Raw genomic sequence first — 18,246 nt, forward strand, 5'->3', positions numbered from 1 at the left:
ATTAAATGTGTAGTGATTTCAGGTAAAATTGCACCCTTATATAGTGAGGTGTATGAGAGCCTGCCAGCGAGTTTGCAAAAGAAGAATAAAGTTTTTATAGCAATAATATAATTTTGTGGATAATAAAATATGTTTTCTATGTTGATGTTTTAGAAATTCTATTTTTCCCCTTTTAGTTTTGTTTCCTTAAGTAGCAGAACTGAGGGTTTTTAATTAAATTTTAATTTTTGTAAATATATATATATAGTTAATAAAGTGGTGCTGTAAGATTTATGTTCAAAAACAGCAAACCTGCTCCATCCCTTTCTACCCTTTTCCATTCTTCTTCTCCCAGATTTTCCCTAGAGGCAGCTAGTTTCACCTCTGGAAGCTGTTTCTTCTTTCATTTGTCTCCAAATTTCTAAGTTGTGTAATCATGTTCTTCCTTAGTTTCTAAATTTTAGACGTTTTCTATGGTCTGCTTATAAAGCCAAGGTAGCAAGAGCAGGAAGATGACAATTTAGCAATCTGAGGCTTCCGCCTAACCCCCCAACACACGTACACTTTCCTTCCTCCCATTTGCCGAGCATCACTGGTGGTACCACAATGTTGGTCAAATCAGTACTGTAGTCAGTATTTACTTTATAATTGTCACGTAAATATTGTAGTGTGCCATGATTACTTTTATTTTTTGTAATATTTTTATTTTCCTTGAAGTCAATAATGTCTTGTTTTTGGTCCTAAGTATGACTAAAAACCCCTATCAGATCCCCTGAAAGAACTGTGAAGCCCATCACGATGATCGTGTCACAGGCAGAAGCACCAGTTCATCTGTTGGTTTCATTTCTGGCCTCTCCACATGTGTCCTCCTCCCCCAGATTGGCCTCACAGTGTCATTTGAGACTTTTTTTTTTAACTTGCTTTGATGTTTTTTAAACTTGCTTTGATGGTGGATTCCCTATTTCCTGGATCACGTGTCTTCTGGGGATTACTCCCTTGTTTTCTTAGAGCGCACCTGAGAAAATGTAATCATTCATTCACCCAACATATGTTTATTCAACATATACTCTGAAACATGCCGTGTTCTGGGAGTTGAGGATATATCAGAGAACAAAACAAATGATCCCTGGCCCCCTTGAGGACCTTATATTCCTGTGAGTGTGCGTGTGTGTGTAGGGTCGTCAGATTAAATACAGGATGCTCAATTACTGTTGAATTTCAGATAAACAACAGATACCTTTTAGAATGAGTTTGTTCTAAACATTGCAGGGGACATACTTATACTGAGAGAGTGTTTGTTGCTTACGTGTAATTCAGACTGAACTGGGTGCCCTGTATTTTTATATGATAAATCTGGCAACCCTAGTTGGGACGGATTCTACTGTCTAAACCATAACTATAATAAATATGTAAATTATAGAGCTTGCTAGAAGTGATAAGTGTCCTGTTGGAGTAGGAAAGGAAAAGTGGAGCAGAGTAAGGTAGGCTGGGAGTGCCGGGAGCAGAGACTGCAGTTTTAAGAGTCGTTAAGGTCAGCTTACTGAGGAGATGAGAGATTAGCAGGGGCATGAAAGAGGTGCAGAGTTAGCTCTCCAGTTGTCTAGGGGAAATGTTTTCTAGACAGAAGGAACACCAAGTCAAGAATGTGCCTGGAGTAGCCCTGGAGTGTCTGAGAAATAGCAAGGAGGCCAATGTGGCTGCATCAGAGCATATGAAGGGCCCCGTGGTAGCGCATAAAGTCAGAGAAGTAACAGGAGTTCAGGTCACGGAGGAACTTGGAGGCTGTTGGAGGGACTCTGTAGTGTGTTCCCGGTGAAATGGGGAGCCAGGCAGTGTTTCGAGTGGAGCTGTGACCCAAGGTAACTTCTGTTTGAACAAGATCCCTCTAGTTTCTCTGTTGAGAGTGTACCAAGGGGCAGAACAGGAGCAGGAAAAACAGTTGGGAGGTTATTGTGGTAAATCCAGGTGAGACGAAGGAACCTTGGGATGAGGGAGATAGCAGTGGAGATGGTGAGAACAGATTGGATTCGGATTTGGGATGAATTTTTCCTCTAACACTTTATGGTGAAAATTTTTCAAAGAGAAGTCAATACCCATAGAACTACCATCTGGTTCTACAATGAACACTTTGCTGGACTTGCTTTATCATGTATCTGTCCATCTTTCCATCCTGTTCCTGAGCCCTAGTCTGGAGCATCTCTGATTCAATTTCTACAAAGAGAAACCTTCAGTCTTCTGCTGTGATGATGTGGTCATTGGTACCGTGGGGATAGTCACAGGCATAGCAACTCTGGAGTGGGGTGCAGTAAAAATCTGGGGGCTAACTGATTCTTATACTGATTTTCAGCCATTTCTTTTTTTTCAGCTATATTTCTCTCCTTACCTGATGGAAGTACCTGACGACTTTAAAACCTGAGTTTCCTATAGTTTCAAGGCCTGATCTGACTTGCTTCGCTTTGTCAGCTGTCATTTCAAGTTTTTAGTTTCAGCTCTCTCTACCTTCAGTCAGTTATGACTCATTTATCTTTTTTCCATCTTCTAAAACTGTGTTTGACCTTTTTTGTCTACTGTTATATCCTCTTAATTTCTCCTTGCCCTGGTAGCTTTATAACATCTTTATTCCTTGCCTTTCATTTGAATGGGGCTTTGAGAAAAAGGAGACTCAGGTTTTCAAATATTTTGTCAATATAAAAGTTCTGAGTATATTTAGTAATACTTGGTTTTCCACTTTAATGGGTCTACCAATATGCTAAAGATACATTAAAAACAGGGGCAAAGCAGTAATTTTTCCAGTGTCTGGATTCCAGACACTGTTGTTACTTTTCAGGACCTGAATTGCCACCTTTGGCAATGTTAACCTTTGGCTCTCCCAGTACTGATTTCAGTCTGTTGGGTTTTGTTATCAGTACGTAGAAGAGAATGGAGTTCACATTGAGTCAGACAAACATGGCCCTGTTTGATTAGTGGAAGGGTTGGGCTTTCATTGCCTCTTGGAGCTCAGCTCCCCTTCCTGAATAGATGTTGCATCTTTTGGGGTAGATGAATTCTAGTTTCAGTTGGGTATATACCAGCTACAAATCCTTCCCCTAGACAACTGTTCCCTTTCCGGCACCATCATTTTCTAGCTTGTTGCTTTCACTATGCTGAGTATTCTATTAAATATTTATCGTAACTTTGCCTTCCCTGTCTGAAATGGTGCCATGGACTGGTAATTAGATTGCGGCTAAGCCTTCTTAATTTCCTTTGGTGCAGAACTGGGAAAATGGAGACCTTACATAACGAGGAGAAGAGAACTGACAGACAGTTGGCAGTAAGGGCTCCTGCACATATTTCAAGGCAGATGCAAAGGGAACTTTTTACCAGTCAATGGTTACATTCATCTGCTAGCTGCTCGTCTCATGTTTGCTTCCAGAAAGAAGCTACTGAGAGTCATTTGTCTACATTGAGCCTGGGAATTAAATGTTTACCCCTCCAGAGGGAAACAACAAAAGCAGGCCAGGAATATTTTTCTGGCCAGCCTCAATAGCCAGAAGGTTTCTGATTCAAGGCCCTGCTCATGCTGGAGGATTGGCTCTCATCCTTAGGACACTGCAACGGTTCACCCTTCAAATGAGGGTTCGAGGATTACATTCCCCCTGCTGTAATTTATTACTGAAGACAACAAATCACAAAACTGGGAATCAGGAGACTAGGTCTGTGTTCTTGCTGTGTGTCCATGAGCTACCCACCTAACCTCTTTTTCCCCATTTGTGCAATGGGAACAAATATTAACCTGCCAAACCACTGAGCAGGTGTGATAACAAAATGAAATGATTTGAGTGAAAGTATTTTGCAGGCTGTCAGAGATTTCTGCTCTACAGTTTCCTTTCAGAGTATGGGGCCCAGGGCAAAGCACTCTGGGTATACCTAATTTTCAGTATTTTTGTATGGGTTAAACAATCAGGTTCAAATTTAAACAAATCCTTCCAAGCATGTATTAAGTTCCTTTATGTTCTGGGTCTGGGTACATTGAGAGCTGGGCGATATGATCATAAAGGGAGACATCATAAATTGACAACACCTATTCCTAAAGAAAAGAGGTTTGTCCATGGGAAACGTCTAGGTAAGAACTCAGACAACCATGACTCCTGGTGAAGCCCCTTTAGAATGTATAGGTAAGGAGTACTGAGTATTGCCTTCGAGGTCAGAGAAACTCAAGTTCAAATCTAAACTTTGTCACTTCCTATCTAAGTGACTTTGCACAATTTACTTCACCTTTCTGAGCTATCATTCTGTCATCTGTAAATGTCGATAATAACGCAAGCCACTTAGAGTTGCTACAAGAAGTAACTGAAATAAAATCCATAAGAAGCTTATCATCATTATCACAATAACAGTATTATTCTTTTAATAATAATATGATGATGGCAGGTTGCTATCGAGTATCATGCCCCAGGCAACGTGGCTAAATGCTTTGCACATATTAATATCTTTATCCAGAAAGCTCTATAATCATTTTACAGATGAGAAACTGAAGCACAGAGAGATTCAATAAATGTCTTAGGGTTGTACAGCTAGTTAGTGTTAACCATACCTAGGCAGTCTGGTAAAGGCAAAACAGATGGTAGCTTCTGTTCTGGTGACTGTAGTTCAAATCTCTGAAGCGTTATTTAGGAAAAGGGCGTAATAAACAAAAGGATGGTTAGGTAGATAAAAATGAGACAATAAACATGAAAAATTCTTTGTAAACAATAATTCCAGAAGCTTGTTTATTTGGGTAGTATTTAACCGTTTAAAATTTCAAGTAGCTAGAGATGTTGAGATGAATCCCCAACCTTTGACCAAAAGGAGCCTTCCTATGTCACCTGTGGTTAACAGAGCCTCAGCTGCCCTATTCACAGGCAACCTCATCACGTATCTTGAAAATGCAGGTTTCAGCCTTTCAACTAGGGATTGAACACCTGCCCTCTTACTCCTCCAGGTGTCAGGGTACCTTAGGCAGAGAGCTGAATTCCCAGTTGCCCAATTTTCAGCGTATGCCATTTCAATATAACATTAGATGATGACAGAGTCTGTGGTCCTATAAATAAATTTAACACTCTTTCTCTGGATGACTGCATTCTAAAAACAATATTTTCACTCGAGTTATGACGGCTTGTAAAAACATACCGAGAGCAGGGTTGGAAACATATGATGTCCCAGGAAGCCAAACTGATCTAAATTTAGGTGGGTTGTCTCCTCTCCTCAGTCCGTGTCAGAGATGGTTGCCTCTTAGAAGGATGGCTCAGGTGGAGAGCAGTTCACAGGTTGGGCAGAAATATGAGCCACTGTGGTCAGTTAAGTGGGGAAGGGCTTAATGAGAGTGGCCCCAAACACTTAAGCATTGAAAGAGAAAGAGGAGGGGGTGAAATTTTTATCAAGTGATTTGTTACTATAGTGAACTATATTTTTTAAAAATATGCATTCCTGGTGTTATGAGAATTTGTGAAGGCAGATAACGAAGAGAATAATATACTTACTTTTGGATTCATTCAGGACGCTTTCTTCTTCTCTCCTTCTTTCCCCTTCTCCTTTCTCTCTCTTCTGTCCATTGCTCTATTGATTCTCAATACAATCTCCCCCTTTTAAATATGATCCCTGTTAAAGCTTCCCAAAATCTGTCTCTCTCAAAGGAATTCTTTAAACAATGTTTGATGTGGATTATCATTCACATCCTGGTTTTTTTTTTTTTTTTTAGACTCTTCCTTCTAAAGACAAAGCATTTCGTCTTTTCTTTTTTCTTATCTTTCCGTATGTGATGTTTTACATAGCACATATGGTAATAGTTGCCAGGTACCCTTTAGAGAGGTCAGAAAGATGGACAAGAAATAAGGCAACAAAGTATTGTAGGTGCTTTGCTTGAGGTCTGTGCAGGAAAATCTCAAGGTCCAAAGAAGGTAATCTAAATGTCAGAGAGTGCAAAAATATTCCATAAAGGCAGTGATGCCTGGATGGAGCATTAGTAGGTGTTAACATTGTTCATTCATCCATTTAACGAGCATTTATTGAGTGCCTATTATGTACTTTTCACTGCCCTAGGCCCTCAGGGCATAAAATTTAGCAAGGAATAACCTTGTCTGGCACTCAACAAATATTTGTTGAATGGCCAATGGAAGAGACTCACTTTAATTCACCTGGTGAATGTGGAACAATTCTCTGCATGTAGAAAGAGATGAAACTTTCAGGGGATTCTAAGGAGTTCAGAATATTTGTTGGGTAAATAATTTGGAAGGTGGTCATGGGTACAGAAAGGTAGGGCCACAGTATAGCGCATAGTTGTGCAGTGTGCAACCTGCACAACAGTATGTGATCATTAAGGCATAATGAGAAAGAAGGTGGGAAAGGAACTGGACTGTGAAGTGCTTGGTGTCTCAGGGTGGTTGTTCTCATGGGGGCAGGAGAGGGACAGAGGTAGGGGAAGGGATATCAGAAACACTGGCAAATTGTTTCCTCAAATTATGTGTTCTTCTGCCCATCCTAGAGATGCAGATCCTGCCCCATCCCTACACGCACAAGCACACATACCCATGCATGCTCGCACGCTCACACCATTGCTTTCCCAGAATCTTTGCCACGGGCTTTTGTTCTGATGAGAAAGAGTCATATTCCTCAGATGGACTGGAACTAAAAATGGCTGAGGAACACTGCAGACAATGGAGAACCACTCACAGGTCCATTGCAAGGCAGTAGCCTGATCAGATTTTCCTTGTTCAAAGATCACTCTGAAAAAAAAAAAAAAAAAAAAGATCACTCTGGCACCGGAGTGGAGGGTGGATTAGTGAAGTGTGAGAGATGATGAGGGCATCCTGCTGGAAAGCTTTCACATCCTCTGGGTCTAATGAGTATTCAGAGCACTTGAGTGACACTCCTGCTTCCCTGCATTTTCAAGTTCACGGGCAAAAGACTCAAATCAGAATGAAAGAGATGTGTCAGTGTTTTGCTGAGAAGGTGGCGACACCTGAAGCATTTCATAGGAATTATGATTTAGGACAGATGTGAACATGCAAGCAGATCTATGCTGGGGAATTAATAACATAAAGCTATCAAATATGGACCTAAAGCATTTAACTTTAAATTCTGCATACCTAAAAGACATTTCCTGTTAGTTAGTTATTTTTGTTGGTGGTATTTTGCTTGTTTTTTGTTTGTATAATATAAATTTATACAACCTGGTCACCTTAAAAACCAAATACATTACCAGTAAATCCATAATATTTCCTGGCTCTCTTATGTGACCATTTTTTTCATTTAGTAAAACATATGATTTTCTGTGATCCATACATAAATATCAGCTCTGCCTCGTCAACAAAAAGTGAGTCGACGTAATTCTGATTAATGTGCCCAAGAAGAAGAAAAATACATACTTTTTCTTACTTTAAGTTCTTAACAACTACACATAATGTGGTTGCAGTCTGTCTCTCCAATAATTAGAAAGGAAAAAAAATCTTCTTCCTGAAGTCCTGTTATCACACATCATAAGAGCCAGACCACTAGACCCCCTGACACTGCAGTGATCTCAAAATTTGTAGGAAGCTATTGATTAATCATTTCTACAACTTTTTGGATTTTCCATTATGTTTTAAGTTGATATAAGAGAATTAACTTATTTCCTTTCAACCCATTTTTTTCTTTAAATTAAGTATCTGGGTGAGTTACAGAATTTGTTGTTTATGGGATAGTTTGTTACCTTACTATGTTAGGAAAATAAGATTGAAAGGTGGTACTAGAAAGTGGGCTTTAGGTAAACATAGTGTAGCATGACAAGATGTGCACTGAATCCAGTAAATCAAAAGACTTATCTGACATGTTATAAACCACTACTGGGTCAATATATTAAGTGATTCATCCACCTTTCAAGATTGGATTCATTTTTAGAATAATAATTTTTGGAAGAGTATAGCTGTTCAATTGTAAGGCCATGTACTAGATTGGGAGTAAAGGAGGTGTGATTTCTAGCCTGGCTCTGGGAACCCCCTTTGTGACCCTGTGTCTGCTAGTTTGTACATCTGTGAAATGACAGCATTGCCAATGACCTCAATTTTTTTATCCTGCTTAATTCAAGAAGGCATATTTGTAGATTATCTGGCACATAGTAGGTGCTCTAATATTATGACTCTGTGTCAACTAAGGAAAAAGTTTCCCTTTTGCTGGCACATGAGAAGAGACCTACTAAGAAAACAACACGTAGTTAAATATCATAATAGGACAAAGGCAGAAATCAAAATGCCCTTGGTAAGAATGGGAGTTCTTTTTCCCATTATTAGAAGAAATTATTAAAAAACAAAAACATAACTTTGAGACCTACTGATTCTTTTCCCTGGGCAAAGTATGTATGTCACTCATAGACATCAAAAAAAAAAGTGTTTACAATAACCCAGATCTGCTTATGAAACTTCATTAAGGCCTTTGGGAGAAATGTTGAGACAAGATTTTTGTTATTTTGTTCTTTTCCCCTTCAGCATTGAGAAATGTTGCTAAATTGGTAAAGAATCTTTTTCCCTTTGTTAGAATCAGGGGCATGGTGAGGAATGAGGTCAACTGTAGAAAATAGCAATGTTAGAATAAGCCTAATATGCAAAAACTACTGCTTTGCAATGTGCAGTGTTGGGGAATATTTGTAGCAACTCTAACTTATTTTTCTTTACTCAAGAGAAGTGCATCTAGCACAAGGAGATCAGCTTGATGCTTTGTGATGACCTAGACAGGTGGGATAGGGAGGGTGGGAGGGAGGCTCAAGACGGAGGGGAAATGGGGATATATGTATACACATAGCTGATTCACTTTGCTGTGCAGCAGAAACTAACACAACATTGTAAAGCAATTATACTCCAATAAAGATATTTAAAGAAGAGAAAAATGCAACAAACAACATAGAAAACTACACTGAGTACTCAATTCACATGTATATTAGCCCTATTAGCCAAAACGAGTTATCTTTTGGAATGGAGAACACAAAATTGTTCAACATTGTGAAGCATTAAAAATAAAGGAGCTGTAAAATGCACACTGAACAGAGAATCAAAGCCCAGCTCTCCTTATGCCAACAGATACCTATAAATATATTTTATTGTGTTACCTGTACTTGACACATATTTATTTCTGAAATAACTAGGGCCACTTAGAGGATAACCTTCTTAAATTAAATGCAATGTTTATCTAAAGTTTATTAGGACATAAAACTATAAATCATTTTATGTGAGCATTTAATCTGCTTAAGCAACTTATAACTATTTCTGACATTGATAATTCCTTGCCTGTGCTAAATTATCACTTGTAAGTAACTAAGCAGGTATGAAAATCCAAATCTAGGAGCTTTACAGAATAAGTGGATATGGTATAATAGAGAAGAACAAAAGGATTCTTGTCCCAGTTCTGCCACTGATTTGTTGTGTGATCTTGCACAAGTTGTTTAAGAGCATCAGTTCTTCTAAGAGCATCAGTTTTACTATCTATAAAATGGGAGTAATACTGATACTGATATCTTACATTAGGCAAAGTAAGTAGTATGGAAAGATACATGAAAAGGAGTACTATATGGTTACACTTATTGACACTGTTCTGAGATCACATATGTGAGGGTCCAAACATGAGAGGTACATCATCACTCTTTTCAGAGAGCTCCATATTATTAAAAGGGGCATACAGGTAAATTAATAGTTACAATTCGGTAGAATGAGCAAAGTAGTGAAATCATGTGTAAACTAAACAGCACATGTCGAGGAAGGATTCCCTTATCAATGAGGGGTATGACCCTGGAAGATTTTTTTCAGGTGGAGGTGTTTGAATTGGGGAAATGTTTATGGTCCTGGTGAGCAGGGAGGGAAGAACAGAAAGGACGTTCCACATTTAGGGGCGAATGTGCAAAAAGCATGAAAGAAAGAGTATGTTATCTGGGAATATAGAACTACAAGTATTCATGGGTCCCAGGGCTCAGGGAAGGGATGAGGCTGGCAGGAGTGGTCACGGAGAGTAACATATGCAAATAAAGTGACTCACCCTACAGGAGAGAGGGAGGTAGTGAGAGTATTTAGGCAGGACAGGATCACACTTGCACTTATGGAATTCCATTTGGTGGCAGTTTACTAAATGGATTGGACACAGCAAGCCTGGAGGCAGTGAGCCCTCTACAGTAGACCAGGGAAAGATGAATTCCTGAACTAAGTAGTGGCAATGGTAGCAAAAATCCTGAGAAACATTTAGTGGGAAATGAATGTTTTTGGTATCTGACTAGGTACAGAGGTTGCTCATGTCACCAACCCTATGATGAAAGACCTGTGGGGCCCTAATGGAAGGAAGAGGGCAGGTTGCCTTTGCATTTGGAAGCTCCAGGAAGAAACGAGGGCTAGAGTTATAGTTTGGGGACGCAAAAGTAGATGGCAGTGAAAACCATGACGTTGCAAATAGAGAGTGGTTAGACTGAGAAAAGCAGTAGAGAAAGGACAGATAACTTCAGAATCCTCTGGAAAAGCAAAACTTAAAAATAAGTAGAAGAAATACAACTTGTGAAGGAAGCAGAGAGAGAACCCTCAGGTAGGTATCAGGACATCTAGGAAAGAGAGTCTTGTCATGGAGAGTAAAAGAGTAGGGAGTTTCAAGGAAAGAGTGTCAATACTATCAGATACCTTATTGAATGATCAAAGAACACAAGGATTAGGGACAGTCCACTGGATTTGATAATTCTAGAAGTCATCTGGTTTTCTTTCTCATGCAGTCAGTTAAGCAGAAGCAATGCCTACTATTGGTTGGACAGTAAATAGGAAATTAGAAGTGAAAACATTGAGTGTAAACTTAACTGTCAGGAAGCTCAGGTGTAAGGAGAAGGTATGAGAGCAAAGTAGACTGGGATGAAAGAAGAGTTTTCTTTGCACAAGAGTGGGAGGGGCTTGGATACGTTTATTTCCTAAAGGGTAAGGACCATTATACACTAAATTGGAAAGAGAGATATGAGGGATGAGATGTTTGATGTAGCTGGGTTCTTCATGAGCGGAAATGGGGATTAGGACGGGGTGGGGGGGTGGGCAGGGCAGGACTTGACCTTGAACAGAAGGACTTATTTCTGTGACAAGAAAGGCAGGGTAAAGAATAAATGTAGATTGGAGTGAATTAGCCAGTGAAGGTACCAAGAGAGAGGAAGCCATGCCTGACAAAGATGAAGTCATGGTAGACTGATGAGGATGAAATGGGTAGTGTACTTGAGAATAATAGAGAGGAATAAGAAATGGGACTGACCAAAACAAAAACTAAAAGGCTCAATTAATTGCACTTGGTCTAATGTCACTAATCTCTGAGGTGGAAGGAGTTCTTCCCGAAGAGCTCAGCAGCTCAGCCCTGATTTAGGAAGAAGATTATACACTTAATCCAAGGTTGGAGTTTGACACAGTAAATGCTGTGAAGGGAAGGAAGGGTTGAGAGCAATTTAGTTTATAGCAGGTTGATTTGCTTTTAGGTTAAACAATAGGGATTTTGTTTATGGACATGAGGTTGGCATTCGTTTCTTCCTTTTTTTTTCTTGAGACTGAGCATGTTCTAAGAAAAGGCATGGAATTTAAATCTCTACAATCAGGTTATAGGAATGCCTGTGGCTCTGATATCTTAATCTCGTACTTGAAACTTGTCCAGTTTGACCATTGGCTTTCTTTGGGAAATTATACGTTGCTGATTAGCTATAGGAAGATTCTGGAAGACGAGATGAGCAAAAATTTAATTCCTGTGTTACTTACATTCAGAATGACCCTGTCTCATGTTGAATCCACTTTGCATTGTCCTATGGATTCATTAAAGAATCTGCAAGCAGAGTTTTTACCTTCATGATCATATACTCCAGGCTGAAAAGCATTTCTGTCACCGTTTCCCAGAGTTCACTAACTGTTTAAAGACTCTTCTGGTTGGTGGTTCTTTCTGGTTGAAACAGCCTGCTTACAGTCAAGTGAACTTGGGCATTCTGCCAGGGACATTCATACCAAGGACGTTTAGAGGCAATTCTTAAATGTAATTTACAGGGCGAGGAGGTACCAGAACTTCAACAATAGGCAAAAGCAGTGCTCTTGGAACAATGGGAGAAAGGGTCAAAGTGCTATTTTGACCCTGGCCTTTGCAGTTTTTGTCCCAGTAACTCCCAAGTTTTGAAAACAGGAAGTAGAGGCACACTCAGGAACTTGTGGCAATGAAAATAGCCCCGTAAAATTATAAAAGCCTTGATGGATTTTATAAGGAGGAACCGTTGTGGGAAGAGTACTAGACTGGGAGTCAGGAAATCACATTAAAGATCTGGGCCTCGGTATCTCCATCCTAAACAACAGGAACATGGGACCACTGGCGGACCTGGGGAGGCAGAATGGTTATAAGCTAAATCCTGACTCCTCTTATATGCTTTATATTTCATGGGTTCTCACTGAGATTTTATTTAATGAGTAGATGCTGGTGCTAAAATAAGTTTGAAGCCTTCTTGTTAGAAAATGTTTCCCCAGATCCCCTCTATTCTAAAATTCTAATATTCTAAGTGAGAATAACGAGTATAGTTACACTTAATTCTCATGAGTCTAATAGTTTTAATTATTGTTATTCAGCACATTTTTATTACTTTCCACAATATCTGATTTTGAAAACTGCCTTATGTCAACCCCATGTTTCAGGATTTCTTACCTTGAGCCAATGGATGGATTTGGGGGAGTCTGTGAAAGCCCTAAATATATGTGCAATATTTTGTGGGTACGGGCATACAGAAAGAGAATCCAAAACTTTCATCAGAATCTCAACAGCTAAGGGCAAAGTCTTCCCCCACTGGATAGGAGTCAAAAAAAACCCAGATCTGAAGGTGACACAGAGTGAGAGGAATTCAGAGAGATTTCATAGGCTCTACCATGAAAAGTACTTACCAAACCCCTCCCAAACCTATATTCCCTTCCCAAGATTACATTGCCACTCTGTGTTCATCATATTTCGGGCAGGGGAGAGGTCTTCGGTGAAGGTGCGACATTCCCCCTTATTCTTACAGTTTGTGATATTTGAAAGAAGCCAAGATCAAATCTTTGGCTCCCTGTGCCAATCCTCCACAACTTGGACATGTTTTTACTAGGTAGAAAGAACCACATATTCTTCACCTTTTCAATCTGTAGCCTTGTTAACCCTGGAGCTCTAGATGGTTCATGGCCCTGAAGGTAAGGGTTTTGTTTTTTTTGTTTTTGTTTTGTTTCTAAAGAAGTATTCTATTGTAATTAAGAAGAATGAGAGTAAAGACAACATAAATGTTTGGCCATTCCATAATATCTTTCCTTGAAAGCCTCAGACAGTGACTAGGGAAGATTTCAATTTTTCTGAGTGCATTTTCAGTTCTATTTTGCATTGAGTATTTGTGTGATTATTAACTTTATATTCCAAAAATAGATAAACAACAAGGATTTACTGTATAGCACAGGGACTACACTCAGTATGTTGTAATAAACTATAATGGGATAGAATTGAAAAGAAAAGAATATATATACATATATATGTATAAACGAATCACTTTGCTGTACACCTGAAACTAACAATATTGTAAATCAACTATACTTCAATTAAAAAAAGCTATATTCCATAGCAGGCATTTCCATGGTCTTTTAAGTCCTGGTTCAGAGGGGAATAACCCAGTGGGGAGAACAGAGCTCTGATCTGAGGCAGCAAGCCGGAAATTGGGCAATGATGAGGCTGTGATGCAACATCAGGTGTCAGTGTCAGCAAGGAGCCTCTAGACTCGCTGAACCAAGCAAGGGATTGTACCTACACCCTGATTCCCACAGCAGGGCAAAGCAGGATCCTGGGGATATGTACCATGCATGATCCACTTGCATGGGAAAAACAAAGCTTCTCTCATAAACTGTATGCTAACTCAGACACTGTGCAAGAAGTGGAAGGACAATAGGGGCTTGAAAAACAAAACAGAAAACAATAACGCTAGAGCTGGAAGCTGATTTGAGATACTGCGAGAATTCTCAGAATTTAACTCTTTTGCTCTCTTTTCATTCCAGATGCTGCACAACAAGCATGTCATGGTCCGTGTGGGAGGAGGTTGGGAAACTTTTGCAGGGTATTTGTTGAAACACGACCCCTGCCGGATGCTGCAGATCTCCCGTGTGGATGGCAAGACATCCCCCATCCAGAGCAAATCTCCAACCCTCAAGGACATGAATCCAGATAATTACCTGGTGGTCTCTGCCAATTATAAGGGAAAGAAGGAAATTAAATGAAACTAGTTGGTCACTACAAGGGGACTCTCATAATGGCCTGTATCCACATCTCCAGTAGTCAGTTTAGTTCACATGCTCTGAAAATTACTTTGGAAAAAGACATAACAGATAGAAAGACGTCACCATGTTGAAACATGCTCAAAGAGTAGCACTATTTATTTTGAATGCTTCTGTAGAAAATGACCTATTAAAAGAAATTATCAACTCAGATTTAAATTAGACAAATTGTAGGCAAATCATTGTTTCTCAATATGTGAACATGGTATTTAGAACACAATACTAGCAATACAATTCTAGCTAAAGATAAAAATTATTAGAAGAAAATAGGATTTACAGTTAAGTCAACAGAAAGTGCCTGCCTAATGTGTACAGAATAACAACACCCCAGACATTTTTTATAATTGCAGGATTTTTAAGCTGATTTTTTAAAAATGACAATTAGTGTGATGATGTGCTACTAAAAATATCCAACAGCACTATAAATTAAAGTACAGTGTATCTACGACAGTAATACGTTACTGGAAAGGCCACTTCAGAAAAGTTTACATTCACTTGGAAGAATGCCTTAAAGTTTATCCCTTATCTCTGAACAAACACCTGGGGCACTTTTGGAAGTTTTCACTGCACCCCTTAGAGAATGGCTTATGAGTTGTTTACACATTCCTAGACACGTGGCTGTGTTGAGACTGAGTGTAATTCACACACATAAGCTGACATACGTTTATATTTTGAAAGAGTAAATTGTACAAATGTCCATTGACTTCATGTTATTTCAAAGCATTTTCTTATTATATCTTTAGTTAATCCAACTTTGCTGTGCTGTCTAGTAAAGTAATTTCACTGTAGCTAATAATGTTACAGACTTATGTATACCCTTGTATACCTAGGACAGAGCTGTTTTGTACCCATAAACAGCAAAATATTGTCCTCACTGATTGAAGAATTAAAAAGATGTTAAAAAATTTTACCTGTCTCTATATCAATGCTTCATTCTGAAATAAAGATCATATTCAAATGGAAACGTCCCCTGGGAGTTAAAGGAAGAGTCAAATTATGGTTACCTAGCACTTCTTCACTTTGGATAGCTGAGGGGTGCTGGTGTTTGTTTTCCTTAGCAGAGAGTCTAGGTTTTATCATAAACAGTACTTTAAGGGCTGCCTTGAAATAAAAAGTATAGGCGAAATTAATTTGTCATTTCCTCATTTTTCAACAAAGACAAAATCCACCTTTCTTGCTCCAGAAAGTCAGGGAGAAAGTATTTCAGTTTGTCACATGAATGATTTAATCAAAGCAGACACAACCTTTTTTTTTGCTTTTGGTATTTATTGAATTTTATTTATTTTTTTTATATAGCAGGTTCTTATTAGTCATCAATTTTATACACCTCAGTGTATACATGTCAATCCCAACCTCCCAATTCATCACACCCCACCACCACCACCATCCCCCACCGCCTTCCCCCCTTGGTGTCCATACGTTTGTTTTCTACATCTGTGTCTCAGTTTCTGCCCTGCAAACCGGTTCATCTGTACCATTTTTCTAGGTTCCACATATATGCGTTAATATACGATATTTGTTTTTATGACTTCCTGCACTCTGTATGACAGTCTCTAGGTCCATCCACGTCTCTACAAATGACCCAATATCTTTCCTTTTTATGGCTGAGTAATATTCCATTGTATATATGCACCACATCTTCTTTATCCATTCGTCTGTCGATGGGCACTTAGGTTGCTTCCATGGCCTAGCTATTGTAAACAGCCCTGCAATGAACATTGGAGTGCATGTGTCTTTCTGAATTATGGTTTTCTCAGGGTATATGCCCAGTAGTGGGATTGCTGGATCATATGGTAATTCTATTTTTAGTTTTTTAAGGAACCTCCATACTGTTCTCCATAGTGGCTGTATCAATTTACATTCCCACCAACAGTGCAAGAGGGTTCCCTTTTCTCCACACCCTCTCCAGCATTTGTTGTTTGTAGATTTTCTGATGATGCCCATTCTAACTGGTATCAGGTGATACCTCATTGTAGTTTTGATTTGCATTTCTCTAATAATTAGTGATGTTGAGCTGATTTTCATGTGTCTCTTGGTCATCTGTATGTCTTCTTTGGAGAAATGTCTGTTCAGGTCTTCTGCCCATTTTTTGATTAGGTTGTTTGTTTTTTTAATATTGAGCTGCATCAGCTGTTTATACATTTAGGAGATTAATCCTTTGTCCGTTGATTCGTTTGCAAATAATTTCTCCCATTCTGTTGGTTGTCTTTTCGTCTTGTTTATAGTTTCCTTTGCTGTGCAAAAGCTTTTAAGTTTCATTAGGTCCCATTTGTTTATTTTTGCTTTTATTTCCATTACCTTAGGAGGTGGGTCAAAAAAGATCTTGCTGTGATTTATGTCAAGGACTGTTCTTCCTATGTTTTCCTCTAAGAGTTTAATAGTATCCAGTCTTACATTTAGGTGTTTAATCCATTTTGAGTTTATTTTTGTGTATGGTGTTAAGGAGTGTTCAAATTTCATTCTTTTACATGTAGCTGTCCAGTTTTCCATCACCACTTATTGAAGAGACTGTCTTTTCTCCATTGTATGTCCTTGCCTCCTTTGTCATAGATTAGTTGACCAAAGGTGCATAGGTTTATCTCTGGGCTTTCTATCCTGTTCCATTGATCTATATTTCTGTTTTTATGCTGGTACCATATTGTCATGATTACTTATCTTTGTAGTATAGTCTAAAGTCAGGGAGTCTGATTCTTCCAGCTCTGTTTTTTACCCTCAAGGTTGCTTTGGCTATTCAGAGTCTTTTGTGTCTCCATAGAAATTTTAAGATTCTTTGTTCTAGTTCTGTGAAAAATACTATTGGTAGTTTGATAGGGATTACATTGAATCTGTAGATTGCTTTGGGTAGTATAGTCATTTTCACAATATTGATTCTTCCAATCCAAGAACACGGTATATCTCTCCATCTGTTTGTATCATCTTTGATTTCTTTCATCAATATCTTATAGTTTTCTGAGTACAGGTCTTTTACCTCCTTAGGTAGGTTTATTCCTAGGTATTTTATTCTTTTTGTTGCAATGGTGAATGGGAGTGTTTCCTTAATTTCTCTTTCTGATTGTTTGATGTTAGTGTATAGGAATGCAAGAAATTTCTGTGCATTAATTTTGTATCCTGCTACTTTACCAAATTCATTGATTAGCTCTAGTAGTTTCCTGGTGTCATCTTTAGGATTCTCCTTGTATAGTATCATGTCACCTGCAAACAGTGACAGTTTTACTTCTTCTTTTCCAATTTGTATTCCTTTTATTTTTTTTTCTTCTTTGATTGCCATGACTAGGACTTCCAAAACTATGTTGAAAAACAGTGGCGAGAGTGGACATCCTGTGTTGTTCCTTATCCTAAAGGAAATGCTTTCATTTTTTCACCATTGAGAATGATGTTTGCTGTGGGTTTGTCATATATGGCTTTTAGTATGTTGAGGTAGGTTCTCTCTATGCCCACTTTCTGGAGAGTTTTTATCATAAGTGGGTGTTGAATTTTGTCAAAAGCATTTTCTGCATCTATCGAGATGATCATATGGTTTTTATTCTTAAATTTGTTAATATGGTGTATCACATTGATTGATTTGTATATATTGAAGAATCCTTGCATCCCTGGAATAAATCCCACTTGATCATGGTGTATGATCCTTTTAATGTGTTGTTAGATTCTGTTTGCTAGTATTTTGTTGAGGATTTTTGCATCTTTGTTCATCAGTGATATTGGTCTGTAATTTTCTTTCTTTTTTGTAGTATCTTTGTCTGGTTTTGGTGTCAGGGTGATGGTGGCCTCATAGAATGGTATGGGAGTGTTCTTTCCTCTGCAATTTTTTAGAAGCATTTGAGAAGGATGTGTGTTAGCTCTTTTCTAAATGTTTGATAGAATTCACCTGTGAAGACATCTGGTCCTGGACTTTGTTGGAAGATTTTTAGGTCACAGTTTCAGTTTCATTACTTGTAATTGGTCAGTTCATATTTTTTATTTCTTCCTGGTT

The 18,246-nt window shown here is 38.6% G+C and overlaps 1 protein-coding gene across 8 annotated transcripts in view; it reads left to right on the forward strand.

Moving 5' to 3' along the window:
- Positions 1-15,184, forward strand: part of GAS2 (growth arrest specific 2) — a 154,695-nt gene extending 139,511 nt beyond the window's left edge. For all 8 annotated transcript variants that reach the window (XM_032642118.1, XM_032642125.1, XM_032642124.1 and 5 more), the window contains one exon: positions 14,001-15,184. In XM_032642118.1, the coding sequence (XP_032498009.1) occupies positions 14,001-14,219 (219 nt within the window). In that variant the 3' untranslated portion in view covers positions 14,220-15,184. The remainder of the gene's footprint in view (positions 1-14,000) is intronic.
- Positions 15,185-18,246: the final 3,062 nt, after the last annotated feature.

Source organism: Phocoena sinus, chromosome 8 (genome assembly GCF_008692025.1).
Source record: "Phocoena sinus isolate mPhoSin1 chromosome 8, mPhoSin1.pri, whole genome shotgun sequence".
In the NCBI taxonomy this organism is placed as follows: domain Eukaryota; kingdom Metazoa; phylum Chordata; class Mammalia; order Artiodactyla; family Phocoenidae; genus Phocoena; species Phocoena sinus.